The 19,008-nt window shown below is 41.0% G+C and overlaps 1 protein-coding gene and 5 non-coding genes across 9 annotated transcripts in view; 3 read left to right on the forward strand and 3 right to left on the reverse strand.

Annotated features, from left to right (window-relative positions):
* Nucleotides 1–9,077, reverse strand: part of UBE2V2 (ubiquitin conjugating enzyme E2 V2) — a 34,151-nt gene extending 25,074 nt beyond the window's left edge. Inside the window, exon 1 of one of the 4 annotated variants that reach the window (XM_064653564.1) lies at nucleotides 9,056–9,077. In XM_064653564.1, the coding sequence (XP_064509634.1) occupies nucleotides 9,056–9,062 (7 nt within the window). In that variant the 5' untranslated portion in view covers nucleotides 9,063–9,077. Of the gene's footprint in view, nucleotides 1–2,336; nucleotides 2,494–3,164; nucleotides 3,187–9,055 lie in introns of those variants that run through there. The other 3 variants (XM_064653574.1, XM_064653550.1, XM_064653555.1) reach the window with 3 other exon arrangements.
* Nucleotides 4,861–4,933, reverse strand: TRNAA-AGC (transfer RNA alanine (anticodon AGC)). Its single transcript has one exon. It is a non-coding gene; the product is annotated as a tRNA-Ala (tRNA).
* Nucleotides 9,078–11,850: 2,773 nt separating the features above from the next.
* Nucleotides 11,851–11,923, forward strand: TRNAA-AGC (transfer RNA alanine (anticodon AGC)). The gene has a single exon. It is a non-coding gene; the product is annotated as a tRNA-Ala (tRNA).
* A 930-nt stretch (nucleotides 11,924–12,853) lies between these two features.
* Nucleotides 12,854–12,926, reverse strand: TRNAA-AGC (transfer RNA alanine (anticodon AGC)). Its single transcript has one exon. It is a non-coding gene; the product is annotated as a tRNA-Ala (tRNA).
* Nucleotides 12,927–15,070: 2,144 nt separating this feature from the next.
* TRNAA-AGC (transfer RNA alanine (anticodon AGC)) lies at nucleotides 15,071–15,143 on the forward strand. Its single transcript has one exon. It is a non-coding gene; the product is annotated as a tRNA-Ala (tRNA).
* Nucleotides 15,144–15,551: 408 nt separating this feature from the next.
* On the forward strand, nucleotides 15,552–15,624 carry TRNAA-AGC (transfer RNA alanine (anticodon AGC)). Its single transcript has one exon. It is a non-coding gene; the product is annotated as a tRNA-Ala (tRNA).
* Nucleotides 15,625–19,008: the final 3,384 nt, after the last annotated feature.

Here is a 19,008-nt window from a genome sequence, read left to right on the forward strand (position 1 = left end):
CTCCACAGCTTCCTGGCAAGAGCGGTTCTGGGTGAAGCCTTAAAAATCTGAATTTTTGCATGCTGTGTGGAAAGAACAAAACAAACATCCCTCCCACCTCTCATCTATGAGTATACCAATAAACAGTCACAGTATTTTCTCCACTAGAACAAGTACTTTGTTTCAGAAGCCCTGACTAATTTTCTTAGGAGTTTCGTTGATAATTTGGTCTGCCCACTTCATTTTACCAAAACGGGTTAGTTTAATTTAATTTCTTGAACAATGAGTACATGCAGTACTAGCACTTTATTGTTTGGAGCAGACACGTGTATAAAGAGTTTCCTACATCTCCCACTTTTTATAAACTTTGAGTGTGGCTAATTCAAAACCAACCCCAGTAAGTGTACACAGATTTTAAAATAACACTTGTAAGACTGTGAAGAGCATTTGCAGCAGTAAAACTATCAAAGTTCAGTTAAAAAATATTTATTCTTTTAGAGCTGAAGTATGACAAAACCAGCTTCTTTCACTATACAAATTTTTAGTGACTTATATTTTACACCAGCCAGATTGAATGGATGCCAAATACCAGTAATCAATACACATGACCTAAACCAATTTTGCTTCCTGGTGTATTACAGGAAATTTCAGGCCAAACCTATACACTAGCTGAAGTTTTTCAGTGTTGCTCCATAATAAAACTAGTAATAAAACGCTTTTAAACTTAAGACACCGGGAAAAAAGTAAAAAAAAAAATTAATAAAATGCAGTAATTCACAGATGAGCAAATCCTTAAGTTTCTGTAATATATCCCTTCTGGCTCAGTTTATCATAGGCAATATCTATGACTTTGGACTGCTCATTCACAGAGTTGCAAAAGCTACTCCATGCCCCAAAGTGATGCCCCAAACCTTAACAAATACCACTCTGGAAATCTCACATCCCCAAAGTCTTATTACCAAGTGGAGAAAACACTCCGAGCCCTAAAAACAAAAATAATCTGCCCAAGCTTTCTTTGCAGAACCAACAGTAAGGTACCAAGACCAGTTGAACCACACAGATGTTTCTTCTCTATTTTCTTATAGTCCCAATCCCTCAATGATCCAGTGGACCAGCAGAAATAAATTAGGGGCCAACATTCACCCTAGACTGACTGCTGAGGTCAATTCATTCCTCTGTCCTGAGCTCTGTCAATCCTACTTATAAAGTCTCAGGGGTGACAGCAGAGAAAATGAGGCCCTGAAGACTTCAGGTTTTAGCTCTGGGGGAAAGGCATTGTTGTATTTCAAGGTTCTCATGAAATGAAACTGAAACACTACAGTTGTGCTTGAAGTAATATTCTTGTCCCTTTCTTTGCCATCACCTCCCACAATAATCCTCCACGCAAATGCTCAGCACATGTTATCCTGGTTACTGGTATGGGCTTCCTGGGATGACTTTCAGCTCTTTGCCCTTACACTTGCCTACGAGAGACCCTTTGGCTCCAATGGCCCTCTAGGGGAAGAGAGCAAGGTGCTCCACTCCTCCTTCCCACCATGCTGCAGTAACCACCAAAGTGAAGTATCTTTGCCCCAAAACACCAGACAGGCCTGACCCCTTTTCACTTGCACCAAGAGGGGAAAGAGACAATGCTTTATTTTAGATACTGCTATACCACAGCTTCTATATTCACCCAGTGGTACACCGGGACAAACCTTTCATACAAATCTTTCTTTCCTACAGCATTTTTACCAAGCTACCGACATCTCCTCCATTCCCCATGCGCACAGGCGTTCCGTCCATTCCTGCCTCTCGGCAGGTAAAGTCTTCCCTCCCCCGACACCTCACGACGTTCATTACACAGCCCGGAGCCCTTTCTCCCATCTCTCGTCCCCCTTGCCGGGCTCTCACAAGGATGTCCCCGCCCTAACGACTGGAGGGATCGGGCCCAGGGCATAACTGAATTAGAAGGAATTTCTTCACAGATTAGACACTGGAATGGTCTGTCCAGGGAGGTGGTGGAGTCACCGTCCCTGGAGGTGTTTAAGGAAAGGCTGGACGTGGCACTGAGTGCCATGGTCTAGTTGACATGGAGGTGTTCGGTCACAGGTTGGACTCGATGATCTCGGAGGTCTTTTCCAACCTAACTGATCCTGTGATTCTGTGATAACCTGGCCCGGCGCCCCTGCAGCTTTCCTTTTCCCCCTGTCAGAAGAAAACTCCTCCCCACTCGGGTCTCTCCCGTCGGAGGCAGCTTCCCCCCCCGCCCCTCCATCCCGGAGAAAGGAGACCCCCCCACGGGCCCTTGCGGGGGCGCCTCCCAAGCGCGATCCCAGCGCGGCGCTCTGCCGGGCCCGCCGACCCCCCCTCTCACAGACCTGTGGATCCGGCCATCTTGTCCGAGCCCCCCCCAACACCGCTCCGGGCCCGCACGCCACGCGCGTCACTTCCTCCCGGAGCGGCCCCGTCACTTCCCGCCAGGAAGGACGAGCCGCATCCCCGGAGCACGGGAGCGCGCGGAGAGGGCGGGGCGCAGGGGAGGCGCCGGTACCCACTGCGCGCCCCCGGCCCGGGACCCGTCCTGGATCTGGTAGCCCCCGGGAGGCCGCAGCCAGGACCTTTCCAGGGTTGCTCTCCCGTTTGTATCCTGCTCGCCAGACCCTGTCTGGACATGTCTCTCTCTGCTACGTCTCTTCCCTTGCAGACTGTTACACCTGTGGAAGCAAACCCCTGTGGCTGCATCTCCACCCAGCCACCCACACTTCTCCCCCTCAGCCTAAATTCCAGGCTCCAGTAATAAGAAATTCAGTACACAGCAGTGAAGCTTCACTCCCAACTTTGTTCTTTAGCTTGCTCCTAACAAGGCACTTACATTCAGAAGAGTCTTTGGAGCAAAAAAAAAAAAACCAACAAAAAAAAAAAAGGCAGAAAAGGAAAGAATACGTGGCAAAATTAAAAAGCCACAGAAATACTAAGAGAAATATATTAAAGAGGTGGCAATTAGATCTAGTTCCTCAGAATAATGTTACAGTTTCAAAGGCAAAAATACTCAACATTCAGTAGCATAAGAACTAGTGGAAAATTAACTCCAATAACGTCTAGCCATGAAGCCAAATGTTTCTTCACCTGTAGAAGTTAACTACAAGAAAAAGTTCCAAGGGCACCACAGAAGCCAGTGCCGACTTCTGCTGCCAGTAGCATCCTACCTGGGAACCACAACCTGGCTCTGTGTTTGGGTCCAGGATGCTAGAGAGGAGCAGCAGGCTCGGGAAGGGCAGCATCTGAGAGGGCCCTGTCGGCGTTCACACGGACGGGAGGGACAGGCTCACCAAAGCTACATGCAGGCAAACGCATCTGAAACAGGACACATCCCTAAACCTGTGCCAGAGGTCACCAGAGAGGTCACTGTGGTGAGGAACTTCCAGGAGGACTCACAGCCTGAGCACAGGGCTTCTGCCAGCAGCATTTCTTGCAAAAAAAAGCCTGTCCCTTGCACACCTCGCTAACCAGTGACAGCACCCACGTGCTGTTCTTGGCACCCTATTTTATAAATACACTTAGCTATTTCTTTTACAGCTTATAAAGAGAGAGTCTTAAACTCATTTACCGATTCTTCTGGTAGAGATCAAAAAACAAGGATGCAAAACGTTTTTCCTCCAGCTAACCTGAAACCTCTTCACCAACAAGGACTTGCTACTATCCTTACACATACAGTGCTCTGCTTCCCTTCATTTTTCCTTTGTTCATCTTAGCCCAAACACTGTGGTTGCTATCTGTGCATACATAAAAATTATAAATCTACAGCAGCTTTTAGTTCTTCCATTGATTTCTATTTCCTTTCATCAAGTTACTAGTTTTGACCAGTTTTTTGTAACAGGAATAAGCAGGAGTTTCAATATTTACAACAAAAGAATTATAATTAAGCTTTTCCAGTACACTGAAACTGTTCCTAAAGCTGCATTTCAATGATCTGTGGAGCCTTCCGTTGTCACAACAAGCTGATTGTAGGGATTCTCTTGTGTAGCCTATTTCAATATTTTTGTGGAAACAGCAAGGATACTGAAAAAAGTCACAATATTTTTTAAAAAATTCTTCTCTATTATAACATCACTGTAGAAAATATTGTGGCCTTGAACAGAAAAAAAGGTGCCACGAGTTACCCTTCTTCTATTCTTTGGAATCAAGAGAAGGTGCAGTAGGGCTGCTGGAGACCACTATACATGCCCTGCCCACCGTGGTCATCCTGAATGTAACCAGCCTGTGTTCCTGCTTGCATTAAGATAAAACCTGCCCAAGGTCAGAAAGAAGCACAATGCCCACCCCATGCCTGTCTGCTTATTTTTTCAGGGTTAATACTTCTTTTTTAGGCAATCCTATGCCAATGGTGAACAGCACACCTGTGTCTTCTGACAAAAGGACACAATCTTGCTACCAGATGCAAAAGAGCTATAGAATAGTCTAGCACACTCTTTCTAATAAGCAGCCTACACAACCAAAATAGAACAAAAGTAATGAGTCTTACAGCATGAATACAAAATTTTGTTCAGTATGCCCTAAACTATAATATCAAATTTAAAGTTAACTAATGAATGAAATCATTAACCAAAGACTTGCATACCAATCAAAAAATGTCTCCTTTACTTTTCTCAATAATTTGTTGATGTCATTTATTATTACATTAAAATGTCAGTAAGTTTTGTTATTTCATGCAAAGATTGTATTTTTTCCTCCCTGTAGGCAAGAGAACAAACACAGAATTTTGAAATGAAAAAATGAAATATTTAAAACAATGTTAACTTTTTTCTACATTACAGTTCTTTCATGTGTCTTTACACCACTATGCAAGAAAAATATTTTGAAATGCTGCTACCTAGTTTACAAGGAAATCAATACTGAAAACACTGGAGAATGCGGGCATCGATCCCGCTACCTCTCGCATGCTAAGCGAGCGCTCTACCATTTGAGCTAATTCCCCATCTGAAAAAAAAAATCTTTGGGACTTGGAGACACACACTCTAAACTTACCAAAAACCACAATACAACTACATTTGATTATAAATTTGTTGTTTCTTACTTAGTCATTCTTTCCACTTACCAAAAACTGACTGCAGCTCACAGCTGGAGTCATAGGACACATCTTTCAGCAATTACACTACCAGAATACTCTTATTCATCCTTTTATAACACAAGTCTTTGTTATTTCTTTGTTTTCATACAAGAAGCTCTCCAAAACATTGAGTTACTTAAAAGAAACCAAATGTGTCATTGAAAAAAAAGCCTAACTTTTATTGAACAACTGTTCCGAATTCAACAATGAAACCCATGTTTTTTCCAATTTTCAGGGCATGCACATGTAAAGCCAGGTTCGGGAAACATTTAATGAATAGAAAAAATATATGCTTCATTGAAACAGAGTTTTACAGTCAAAGCTTTTACGTATGTGTGTGTGCATATATATACGTATGCACACACACATCTTTTATGTAAGAGTACATATAAGTATGCACACACACATATCTTTTGGAAGGTATCTGGCTTCTCTGGGGTGGGAGAGTCAAGTGAAAACAAAACACATCTGTATTTTCCTTATTTATTACCTGATTTTTCTTAGTTATTACCCCACCAAATGCACTTCCCTGTAATTAATACGTTACTTGTAACAGCCTTAAAACACTGACTTTTTGAAAAATGAACACACCCGTGTTCCCATGACTTGACACAGAGCATAAACCCTTTATCGTAGGCAGGGAACATGACGATGAACAGCTCCCCACGAAACTGCACTCACAGCCCCCTGGGGCCCGGCCTCCCCCTCCAGGGAGCCGTGGTGCCTAGGCTGAAGGGGCCGCTCTTTGCCCCCGGGGCTTCTGTCGTCACCCTTGCAGCTCACCTCATGAACCACCCCCAGGGCTTCTTCTCCTTGCATCTGCTTCCCTGGTTCCTCAGGACAGCCCTCTCCCCTTCCACAAAGCCTTTCCCTTCTCATTCTACAATCCCCCGTCACCTGCTCTGTTCTCTTCCTTCCCCCAGCCTTCTTGCTGCTGCTTAATAGAATCACACAGAATCAATTAGGCTGGAAAAGACCTCTGAGATCATCGAGTCCAACCTATGACCGAACACCACCATGTCAATTAGACCACAACACAAAGTGCCATGTCTAGTCATTTCTTGAACACCTCCAGGGATAATGACTTCCCTGAGCTGTCCATTCTAATGTTTAACAGCCCTTTCCAGGAAGAAATTCCTCCTGATGTTCAACTTGAACCTCCTCTGGCACAGCAAGAGGCTATGTTGTCTTATTGTGTCACTAGTTGTATGGGAGAAGAGACCAACCCCCACCTGGCTATAACCTCCTTTTCTCCAAGCTTAAACAACTCCAGCTCCCTCAGCCACTCCTCGTATGACTTATCCTCTAGACCCTTCACCAGCTTCATTGCCTTTCTCTGGACATACTCCAGCACCTCAATGTCCTTCTTGTAGTGAGGGGCCCAAAACTGGACACAGCCCTTGAGGTGCAGCCTCAGCAGTGCCAAGTAGAGGGGGGACACTTACTTTCTTAGTCCTGCTGGCCACAGCTATTACTGATTTAAAAATTATGTGAAAGCACTTCTAACAACTTCTACATACATGTTGGTCAACCCAGGTGTTTTGAGCTCAACCAAACCGAGGTTGAGCTCCGCTTTACATCTTCCCCCCTACTTATTTTAACAACAGAAGTCTTTCAGGTATCTCTTTGAAACACAAAGGGATGTACCAAGCAAGAGAGCTGGTTCTGGCTCTGGTTCTCTGAAGGTGAGAAGAGTTTGCAAACTCCACTGGATATGTCATGGCAGTGCGCCTTTCTGCTCTTTTCTGTAAGCTCTATGTGTTCTTGAACACACAGCCAAATTATACAGCCCATAATCTACCACATGGTGACTTTCTCACTGTTGGTTGAACATCTTTATTTACAGAGTAGATTGTTCCTGTGCTGTGTTGGCACACAGACAATGGCTCTGTGCAAAATTAAGCAGCATTTCTCACTCCACAGCACAATGGGAGAAGTTACTCATCCATCAAGTTTAAGTCAGGCTAAGGGGAAATCAAATTAGAGTATGAGTGCAGGTAAGATCACCACCGGATGGGTTTCTAACTAGCCTGGCTTGTTTTTACATCATCTTACTGGCTTCTGGTGATGCTGAATCATATTACGTACATTAGCCCTGACATGTGATGGATGGCTTGGAGCTGCTGGACATGCCCATCCAGTTGTTCCTGGAGGTGGATTCTTTGACAGGTGGCAACACAGAGTAGGAATAACTGAAAGTAACCTACTGTCTCATCTCTATCTGGCAGTGTTCACTTGGTGCTTGACAAGCTTCAGCACTGATTTGCTGACAGTGCCAACCACAAAGAAATAGGAAGGGGAAGAAGGAATAATGATATTCAGAAAAAATATAGTTTTCAGTTCTAAGTGCTACTGAGAGTAATAATCAGATATAAAACTGCTGTGGATTTATTGCCAGCTGTAAGTTTAAGCTATACTAGATTTTGTTGTTTGGGGGTTTTTTTTCTTTTTTTTTAAATATTAAAGCTAGTCTTGTCTGAGATTTTATTTTTTTTTTGGCGGCAGGGGTATGTAATTGATTGTGTATAGTTTTTCAATGTTTGTAGCATGTTTTAAAGATTAAACCCAGCATGATAATGATGTAGTTGTAACACTTGGGTAGTAAGGAGTGATCTTTGCCATGTAAATGGCAAATTCAATTATCTATGGCAGCTACTTGAACATACTCAGGCACTTCAGCAGGTTTTCTGTTGAAAACACTAGGTGGAAAACTGTGATACAAAATCCAGCTGAAGTAAAGCACTTTTTTTTTTCATATGATCTTATTTATGCAGTATCAACCACCTGATGTGGATGCTCATCAGGACCTAAAAGCACCTGTATACTTGATCATCTCTAGGACTTTAAAGCTAGTTAGCTAATCAACACTCATTATTCCACGGTAAACATCAATCATTTTTAGCAGTGATGACAAGGAATCTATTTAGACCAGGCACTCCTGAGTAACTTCCTGGTTGAGTACAGGGATTTTTTAAAAAACCCCTCACTTTATTTTTGTCTTTACCTTCAGAGAACATAAAGCTTTCTTTGTGGGAAGGTGTTAAGAGATGGCTACTATTAACTCAAATACTGCTATAATCCTGAATAACTGGTAAGCAACTCAGAGTCTGCATTGGATTTTGTTTTAGGTTGTCTAACACCATTAACATTTTTCCGTAACTTTTTATTCATTTGAGAAGTATTGAGGTAGCTGTAATTTTATTAACAACTTTTAGCAGGAGAAGCATTCATAAGCTACATAAAAGTAGCTCAGCTAATGCTAAAAGAAATCTATGAATTCCTGGGGTTTCCTTGTTTTACTTTTTCAGGAAAAATATGTAGCAATAGGCAAAGATAACAAGGTTACAAATGCATAGGAGATGTATTATTTCCAAAACTTCAGAGACTGCAAGGAGCTAAGGAAGAAGGGTGTAAGCTGGAGCATCTTAGCCTACCCAGTTTCACCAAGCCTGCTGGCTGGGTAAAGCAAAGATGGGCTTTCCCATCTACTAATAAAACTGCTTTTTCTTCCTAGTAGTTAACCTGATGTTTGGTGTCAATGGTTCAGAGGCCAAGATTTTTTTAAAAGACAGAAATAGCTTCTACGTTTGCAAACAACCCTTATGTTTTATAATCTCCTTAAGAAAAAAAAGGAAGTGACAAAGAAAGATATTACATATCAAAATTATTTAGAAGTCATGCTCTCAAGTATTAGAAACTACCAGGAATGTGGTTGGAAGATAAGAATTAAATTCATATTGATATACATTTTTTTCAATTATGTTTTCCAGCCTCCACCCTCAAAGCAATGCCTAGGAAAATCCATGAGCATAAACCAAATTATGAATTTACATTATGAAAAAAACATTTAGGTTCATGTAAAGGCATACACACTTGGCTGTTATTCCTGCAAACTTACCACCAGCACATTGGGAAGAATTAGGATAAAAATACACTCTTTCCAACATTACCTTCTCCCACAGGTTGGTGGCTTTTCTTTTGAAGACTTACCTGCCATCCCCACAGCTGCCTCAAGCATTAGGAGGAGACGCAGCTACAGCATTTCCCTATTCACACGGTGACAAACCTCCCAGCACAACCTGTTCGCCATACCATCTGTAAAGGGAAAAAAAAGAGGGCAGCAGCTGCCCAGGGGGAGTCAGTTGCCACTGGAGTGGGTGGAAGCATGTGCATCTACAGAAAGTTCTGGAACAGGACAGGGTGTGCTTGGTGCCTGGGAAGGGCGGAGCAAAGGCTGGGTCCTGAGGGAGTGGGAATGTGGGAACAGGCAGGGTGTCTCTGTTGGGGTTCTTGTGACCCTGAGTAAGTCCAGGCTGAGACCATCGAAAGACAGAGCAGGCAGAGGAGGTTTGTGCACAGTCTTTTTACTCGGGGGCTTTCTGGTCGTGATGGTTAAGTGGGTCTCATGAAATCCAGTTTTGCAGTCATGGGAGTGCTTGTTTGAAGGAGGAGATGCAGTGGGCAGTGCTGCTTCTCAGCAGAGGGGGTGGTTTGGTGGGTTCTTGTGGGGTTCTTACCGCTCCTGTGCTGCGCTGCCATGACTCAGGCTCCAGCTCTTCTTCAGCGGCTCTCAACAGCTGCAACCACGCTAGTCTGTTGTTTTCTTTCTCTTCTGCTACTGCTCATCCAGAGTTCTCTCAGAGTATAACACTGAGCCTAAGTGCGAAGTGGAAGAATCAAATCAGACGGTAATATGGATTGAAGAACTTGTTTAAGTGGGTGCTATCTTAAACTTGGGTGTGATGTTTTTGTGCTATACTTGTGTTTTGAGTACATTGTAAGCATGTATCCTTATCAGTGAATGCAGCTCTTCTACTGACAGGTCTCATTTCCCTGTTCTAGTTCTAAAATGGCTGAATGGTGATGTATAAGATCTTGTAATTGTTTTACAACATAGGTGTTTTTAAGCCTTAGGTTCGTTTTGTTCAGAAGGAATACTAAGAAAAATTTAGAAAAAAAAATGACCAAGCACAAATTAAGAACTTGAGGATTATAGTTGTTTGGGTTTGATGGTTTTGTTGGTTTTGTTTGTTTGTGGTATTTTTTTTTAACTGCTTTGAAACAATTATAGCAAAGAGGTACATATTCCTAAAGGAGAAAAGTAGTGATTTTTGTCTGTGAGTGATTTTAGAGTACTTAGTTTTGTCAGTCATACTGAGAGCAGAAGGTATTATGGCTAAAACAAGGTAAAATATTGAGTGGAATTTTTAGGTATCAAGTCAACTCATTTACAGCTACAGCTGTAGTGTACTGAAATGTATAGTGCCAAACCATGGCATAACTCTGAGTCACTTCTGAAAGTGGGATTTAGTTATGATGAAAACATTCCAGAGCACCATAGTGTCTTAAGTGCTGTGTTTCTAGTCACTGTATGACTAAGCAAAGGAACTGCTGAATATTTTGGAGCCCTGGGCACAAAATCCTACTGGGCGTGTGAGACATCCTAGAGTAGAAGTAGCAGTGAGCTTCCTTACTTTGCCAGATGTACTGACTTGTGGGGATTTGGGTCAGCCATTTCTTTAAATGTCAGTGGTATCTGTAGAACAATGCGAGCTGTAAGAACTGTTTCCTGTAAATTAATTTCAGATGCTTCTTTCCACATTGATTAGGTTTTAATAGGAGAGTGAGAAACATTTTTTTTTCCCCAAGCCAGCTCTTTCAATCAGAGTGAGGGAGCAGGTAGCGAGATACTGGAGTTTTGTTAATGCGAGAGTCAGTACAGGACTTTAGGTCCAGGGCTTTAGGGTTAGACCAAAGTTTGAAATTTGGTCGTTGTGCTGTCTGAAATCACTAAGCCATTGGAGAGGAAAGACTTGAAAAATTTTGTATGTCAGTGTGATTCACATGTCTTAAAGGATCTTGGGCAAACCAAGAGTTGTTTCTGTAATTTAATTTCAGGTACTCTTTTTTTCCAGAAAGGCCAATTATTTAATTTTGTAAGTGTAGTAAAATTTCACAACTTTGTCTTGCTTTTTTGCTGAAATCAAAACATTGAACAGAGTTTTCACTGCTCTTTCATTATAGTAATGCTTTATTATTTTTACATTTTAATTGCGTATTCTTGATTTTTACATGTATGTGTGCATGTCTATCTGGTGATAAAGTCACAATGTAAAAATTTCTAAGAGATGTAAATAAATAATGTGAACTATTTCTTTGTTTCCCAGGGTTCTATTTGCCTGGGTGCTTTTTTTTTTTTTTACCTCCTTTTTATAATATGAGCCCAGACTCTATTACCAGAAGAGAAAGAACTGGAAGAACTCTCTACCTATTCTGTCATACATATATAATATTGTAAAATGTGGAGATGGGTAAAATCACTTAGCTGATTGTCTTCCACCTAGGAAAAATCTGTTTTGAAAATACACTACTTAAATATATCCAGATTTCTCTTAGCAGCAGTTATTGTTTGGTGTGAACGTAAATCTGCAATTGCCTGGAAACACAGACTGTATGTTATCCACATGCAGCTCACATGCTGTTACTTCAAGGAGTCCAGATTTCACGTTAGCCGAAATTCCCATTAAGGCTGTCAAAAGCAGTGCGCTTTAAGGGAGACTTAATTGTTTCTGCGTTTCACTGGAAGGCTGGGTTCTGTTATCGCCTACCAGGAACTTCAGTAGGGGATTAGAGGGGCTCTGACTGCCCAGCTGCTGTGATCTTGGGGGGAAGGTTTTCTTTGTACTTGAGACAGCGGTTCAAATGCCGGAATGTTTTGTAGTGGTAGCCCGTCAGTGGGAAAAGTGAAAGTAGGAATTGTCAGTAAAAAGTCCCGGTAGTCACCCGGGGAATTAGCTCAAATGGTAGAGCGCTCGCTTAGCATGCGAGAGGTAGCGGGATCGATGCCCGCATTCTCCAGTTTTTCGTCTCTCCGGTCTTACTTTTTCATCGGTACTGCGAGCATTTCTCCAATTACCAGTCGGTATTTTCTTTTCTGCTTTGGAAAAGAGAGGCTTGTAAACTTCTATTTCATCGAAAATTAGAGTATCTTCTAGCACAAAAAAAGAAATAAATGCCTGTTAGTGGGTTCTGAAGAATGAAACAGAAACATGCTGACGTATGACTGTTCCTTATGATTTTTGGTGATAACATTCACCGTTTATACCACCTTATATTGTGAGGCTATTTTAAATTTAAATGTATTTTCCTTTAGCAGTTTTGTAAGGATTAGAATGAATCAATTTTAAGAAGCATATGCACAGTATGAAATAAATTTGTTTACGCTGTCAGAGTTAAGCTTTTTTTTTTTTTTTTAAGTGCAAATTAGTTTCTTGTCATGGCTTGGGGAAGAAATTGAGTGAGACTGAATAATGTCCCTTGGAATTGCGGTTAGGAATAAGTGTGCCCTGCCCATCCTAGCTGCAGAGGGTGCAAGGTTGCTGTAGAGAGAGTAATTCTATGGCGAGCTGATGATTGTAGAGGTGATTATAGACATTGCATCTTCTCATGGACAATTCCACTAACTTTTCGTATTATTAAAAAAATATTACTAATAAAAAAGTTCACATTAAAACTCAATGTAATCATAAGGGACAGACGTTATTGAGGTTCTGTGCTGTACTGCAGAAGAACAACTTCAGTATTAGATACTTCTGCGAAGGAATTGTTTTTCAGGGAGCATGCAAGTGTAATTCATTTGTTAATTGAAATTTCTTCTCCTGTTTTTTTTTTATTTGCCTCATGAAATGGTCTGTTTTTTATCACCGGCTAAGGATTTTCTTTCACGAACCTGAAGAGTTTGTGCAAGAAAACCTTCGACTCCCATTAATCTGCAGTCGGTCAAAACACTGGAGAATGCGGGCATCGATCCCGCTACCTCTCGCATGCTAAGCGAGCGCTCTACCATTTGAGCTAATTCCCCTCCTTCTGGTACCGCTGGGCGGGTTCACTTCTGCTGATTCATAGTTTGTCTGCCTCAGTCAGAACTACCTTTTTGAGTCAATTTGTTTAATAACACCGAATAGTCACTGTATTTATGTGGAAAGCCTGATAGCTGAAAAGTCAGAATATTCACTTGACATATGAGAAGCGTTTACTGCTATGTTGCTTTGATAAAACAACTTATTTTCCTAAACAATTCCTCCTTAGTGTTTATTCAGGAAGGAGAGATAACTAATTTTTTTTACATCTCTTACAAGTCTTTTTGTGTTTGCACTGTAAATATAGGAAGTCTGCAATTAAAAGTCACTGAGGCATAGTAAGACTTTTCTTCTCCTTGTTTTTCAAGTCTTTAGTTGCTTTTCCAGCTTTATTCTCTAACTAGCTGTACATAAACGATAAATACAATGGTGTAAAAGTTCATGTTTGTCACAGTTTACGGAGAGAAAGAATTAATATATATATTCCTATGCTACATTCTAGATATTTCTACCTTTAGGTATTGACTTTGATGATTCTAATAAAATAGTATTGCATCTTAAATGCATGGGGTTACTAAGAACATTTCAGAAATATAAAAATTAATGTCTAGTCATACTAACTGATTTTTCAGTAGAAGCATGTTGGTAAAGCTCTATTCCCAGGTTATTAAATCAAAGAATGCTTTCTGGATTTAAAGAACAAAAATGTAGTTTACAGTGAGATTGGATACACTGATATACTCTGTTTAAATGCAGAGGAGTAAGTTCTGCTAGTAAACTAAAGTCTGTGCAGTAATCCCACAATACATGTGCTTGTGGTTTTCTCTAATGAATTTAACTTACTGGATGACAGCATCCAGTGAGAAGAAAATAAATTATGAAACTGAGCATCAGCTAGTTACAACTTATCTGAAGTAAGGTAGTAATTCAAATCTGTCACAATTTAGATTCAGGCCAAGAGGTGCAACTAAAACTTATCAGTATTGCTGCAAACATTCTCCTAGAAGTTAAATATTCTCCTGCCTTACTTCAGTCTTTGCACAACAAAAAATAAAAATTTGCTTTTAATATTTCTTGCAGTGTATTGTTACTGACTTTATCTACCTTACTTGAGTAAACTTGAGGGGGGAGCAAATAATGCAAAAGCAGTTTCAGTCCTTCTCACAGACATGTACATATCTTAGGCTCATTGATGGCCCACTGCACGCCTGTGGCTGGGATCTCTCCCATATCATGTTTCACAAGGTTAAGCTCTGTGTGAAGTTTTCTTTATCTACCCTGTGCAGTTTGAGTCATTATGAAAATGGCAGATTGCATCTCCCTGTTTTTCACCACCACATGTCACTCTGCTGCCACTGAAAAGGCCTAAAGCTTCACCCATTCAGCTCAAAGAAAAACAGTTTATTTAATGCCAAAATCAGATCAAGGTGAGGAAAGACCTCTGCAATAGTACTATTTTCAGTGATTAGAATGTGCATTTCATGTAATTCACAGCCAAGATCACGTTGTGATCTTGAATTTGTTGTGATTACTCCTAAGTTTTTATGTAAAATGGTGAGTAAAACATTCTGATTTCTTAACTTCCTTACCTACTGTGTCTGAAAATAACCTTTCTTAATTCTATTTAAAAAATTTTCTTAGGGTATTTCAGCTGTGAAGGCTTTGTGTCCCACATGCTTTCATTTAACACAGATCACTTCAGTGCGTCTCTTTCTCAATATTAATGTAAACTGATACGAGCTAATTTAACCAGGTTTGAGTTTTGCTTTCTAGATGGTCTTAGGGGATATCAGGGCAAATGCAAGTTGTGTGCTATCTTCAAGCTGCTCCACTGCATTGTCTGTGATGTGACTTCCCTCAGTGTGGAAGGATAAATCTAGTGTGAGTTGGGTGGCACTGAGAGGCTGCAGGGCATGAGTTTGTCGTGCAAGTTAGCACGAAGTGCCTCGTCACGTTACTCTGCCTTATCAAATTGCTTTTTCTGTCATCTTGGGCAGAAACATAGGTAAGCTCAAGGTAGAGTGGTGGTTAGGTGCTCTGAATGGCTGCCCCGGGGTTACTACTCCTCGTAAAGAAGCAGAAGCGAAGGGAAAGTAGTTTGCAGCCATTAAAGTCTATAGTTACAAGGTCGGGGGCGTTGCGACAGGGGGAATTAGCTCAAATGGTAGAGCGCTCGCTTAGCATGCGAGAGGTAGCGGGATCGATGCCCGCATTCTCCACTCGTAATTTTGTTTGCAGAGGGCATAAAACCGCTTCACCTACGAATATTAAAAAAAAAAAAAAACCAACCAAAAAATAAAACACTTTTATAGCGAGAAAACCAAATGTCAGAACGTACTATCTTTCAGAAATGGCAAGTAAGCCCCCTTTTTTTTTAATATATACACACCTGGAAACATGTCTTTCGTGCTTTGCCTTGGTTTCTTACTAGTGGATTTGGAAATGCTAAATGAATCATTGCAAACTTATTATTTGACACTTGTTTTGGAATGGGCGTTGAATGTGTTTTCGTTTGTGAATAGAGAGGCCAGAGCAAGAGAGAAAACTGCATTGTGTACCCTTGGAAGAGCAGTTTCGGATTCGCGCTGAAGATCAGGGCCCTGTGGTCCCGACTCCCCCCACGGGGCGGGGAATTAGCTCAAATGGTAGAGCGCTCGCTTAGCATGCGAGAGGTAGCGGGATCGATGCCCGCATTCTCCAGTGTTTTATTAACCTGGAATTGTTACACCTAGACGTAGAAATTACCAAACAAAATGTGTGCCCAGATCGGCGAAACGACAGTTTTGTTTCTAAACGGAGTAAAATTCACGTCTTTCCTTCTTCCTTCCCTTCCTCTGCGTGCTTTACTACCAAAATCAGGCTTGCAAAACTGTGTATGTCAATTCTGTTGTGACTGTTGACTCTTCCAGGAGATTATAAGTCAAATTTAGCAGGAAGAGAATTCTGCAGTATAACATTTTCACAGGCTTTATGAAAAACAATGTGTCGTGGTTTAACCCTAGCCAGCCACCAAGCCCCACGCAGCTGCTCGCTCACTCCACCAGAGGGCTTGGGGAGAGGATCGGAAGGGTAAAAGCCAGAAAACTCGTGGGTTGAGATAAAGACAGCTTGATAGGGAAAGCAAAAGCCTTGCACACAAGCAAAGCAAAACAAGGAATTAATTCACTGCTTCTCGTGGGCAGGCAGGTGTTCAGCCATCTCCAGGAGAGCAGAGCGCTATCGTGTATAATGTTTACTTGGGAAGATGGATGTCATCACTGCAAATGTTCCCCCTTTCCTCCTTCTTCCCACTTTATATACTGAGCATGATGTCATATGGTATGGAATATCCATTTGGTCAGTTTGGGTCCCCTGCCCCAGCTGTGTCTCCTCCCAGCCTCCCATGCACCCCCAACTTCCTTGCCAGTGTGGCAGTACAAAAGCAGAAAAGGCCTTGGTGTGAGCACCACTCAACAATAACAAAAACGTCTATGTTGTCAACCCTGTGATTTCTTATCAACTGTTGAAAGAAGTGTGGACAAAGGTAATTTAGATATCTGTCTCAGGAATATCTAATGATGAGTCTTTTCAGAGGTAAAAAAAGATTCACCATCTTTTTACAATGGCCACTGGGTATATTCCAAGATCACTTCAAATAAGTGAATAGAGTAATTATTTTTTTTCCTCTTCATGAAGTGAAGGCAGGGTACAGTTTGGAATATTTCTCAGTAACGTCCACCTTCAAGTTTTGCTGAAACAGTTATGCAAGGATTCTAACCTGCTTGTTGCACTTGAAATAGACCATATAAAGCTGCTTTGTACAGCTGAGGAAGGTCAGCATAGCATTGTACTTTTCTATTAAAAAATCACCAATACCACGCACTTGGGAATATTATCCCAGGGGAAATAGCTTACCTATTGGGGTTATTCTCATATATGCAGTTTAAACACTGTTGAGCTTGCTTAGCTTTCTGATCAGCTTGGAGCTTCTCTTTTCAATTTTTGAGAGGACATCAAGAACAATAAGGAGGTATTTAGGTGGATTTCTACAGCTAGCCCCTGTATTGCTGAAAAGCTGGATCATGCCCAGAACAAAGTTTACTTCGTATGCATTTGTTTATATTGATTTCGGTTTGGATGTAGTGTTTATGTGTCATATAGATTTCGTGAGACTCTCCTAACAAGGGTCACTGAGGCAAATACTTTTTTAAAATGGCAGAAACTATGTGATGCTGGTATTTAGGTCTTATACAGAGGTGGAATTTGAGTGGAACTGTCAACCAAGCAGATATTGACAGGACTATTTACAAAGACACTGTAAGGAGATGCCCAGAAAGGGAAAAAAAATCTGTCTATATAAATGTTCTTTGAGCTTTATTGTTACCAAGTGCAAGCTTAAGAGCTTGTTCTTTGCATTCCGAAAGATAGACTAAGAACTAGCTGAATGATGGGGGCACCTCCCGTTTCTTCATTTTCCCACCCACACATACATGTACAGAAAAGCAAAGATCACATACTATGTGACTAAAACTGAGACAAGGACATAAATACCAATGCAGGTAGCCAGCCTAACCTTACTATATTATTGGAGCTCAGCTCACTTGATGGACATTTTGTACATGGATATGTAGGCTCAATTCTCTCTTAATTCTCTCTGGCTTTAAATAATGGATGTAGTAACATGCAGTTATATTCTGGAATGGTATTTGCATTCTCCTGGTTCAAGTCAGGATCTGGTGCTGCTGGAAAAGACTGGTGACTGGAAAAAACTGGCTAAGAACTAGAACCAGGAAGAAAATATTCCCTGGCTTCTAATTCAGTAAGCTTGTGCCAACCATTTCTTCATTGGTGAGTGGTCTGTTGTGGTTACAACTTTGGGGATTGGGGGAAGAAATTACATTTGAGCACTACAGCACTGGGCACTATGAAAGACTATTAGAAGGAAAAACAGCTTTTTAGTATCTCTAAGAATTGGACAGCTGAAGTCAGAAAACAACGTGCACCGGAACTGTACTAAAGTCAACTTCTTAAAATTGAGGGAGGGTAAAAGCTCCTCTACTTCTAACATTTCTTTTAGGGGCCATTAGATATACTCTCTGATCTATCTTCTGCATAAGAAAGTTTAGTAGCTGTCATACACCAAGTTATTTGTATTTTTAAGAGTTTAGATACTATTTGACCTGGTTATCTTCAATAAACAAGGCTACCAAAGACTGCATCACTTTTGCTTCAGAGCTAGGAAAGGTTTTAATTATTAGAAGAAACCTCTAATATCAAGCATTTGATACTCGGTCAACAGTGACAAAGAGGTCTTAGGTAGATGCATAGGAAATTTGATACAAATTGGTCAGTAAGTTGCACCAATTAAAAGCCTGCTTCACACTAGAAAGAAGTTTGTATGATAATAGTTAAGAAATAGTTGCACCACAAAACCCAATCAAAAATATGGGGGGTTTTTAATCGTGTTTATAAAAGAAACAATTTAACCTGAAGATGTAGCAAGACTACCAAAACAGTTTATACAGGCATTACAGTAGTTCCCCGGTGTGATTTGCGCTCATGAAATATGGTAATTGGAATTTTATGCTTCATTAGAAAAGAGCCTCACATTCAGGAAAAGCAGTCCAAACCTAATCCTACCCTATTGAGTTGAAATGTGGGGCATGATCAGGAATCACTGAACAAACCAAGTGAGTATTTTCTCTGCAATCAAACTATAGGACACAGAAAGCTTTAAGGTTCTGCAGAATAATTACACAGCAATTACATAAATATAATTAGTAGGTCTTCTGCTCAGATTTCATGAATTACTATTTTTCATTGTAGCAAATACAATGCTCTTATTTTCCTTATTAATTTGGAGTCCAAAGATGCCAGTCACAAGGGGATTCTGGGAGTGCTTATTGCATAGAAAAACTGCATTCTCAAAGCCTTACAACCCACAAGTAACTAAGTTTTTTGGTTTTGAGAATTAAATAGTTCAAGCTGGTGTCAGGCTGCCTATAAACATTGTCGTAACGTGGCCATGCAAACCTGAGAATTAGGTGACAGCTTCCATATTGACTGTCAGTTTACCTCACAGATGATGAATTCCATGCTTTTAAA

Source organism: Pseudopipra pipra, chromosome 1 (assembly GCF_036250125.1).
Source record: "Pseudopipra pipra isolate bDixPip1 chromosome 1, bDixPip1.hap1, whole genome shotgun sequence".
In the NCBI taxonomy this organism is placed as follows: domain Eukaryota; kingdom Metazoa; phylum Chordata; class Aves; order Passeriformes; family Pipridae; genus Pseudopipra; species Pseudopipra pipra.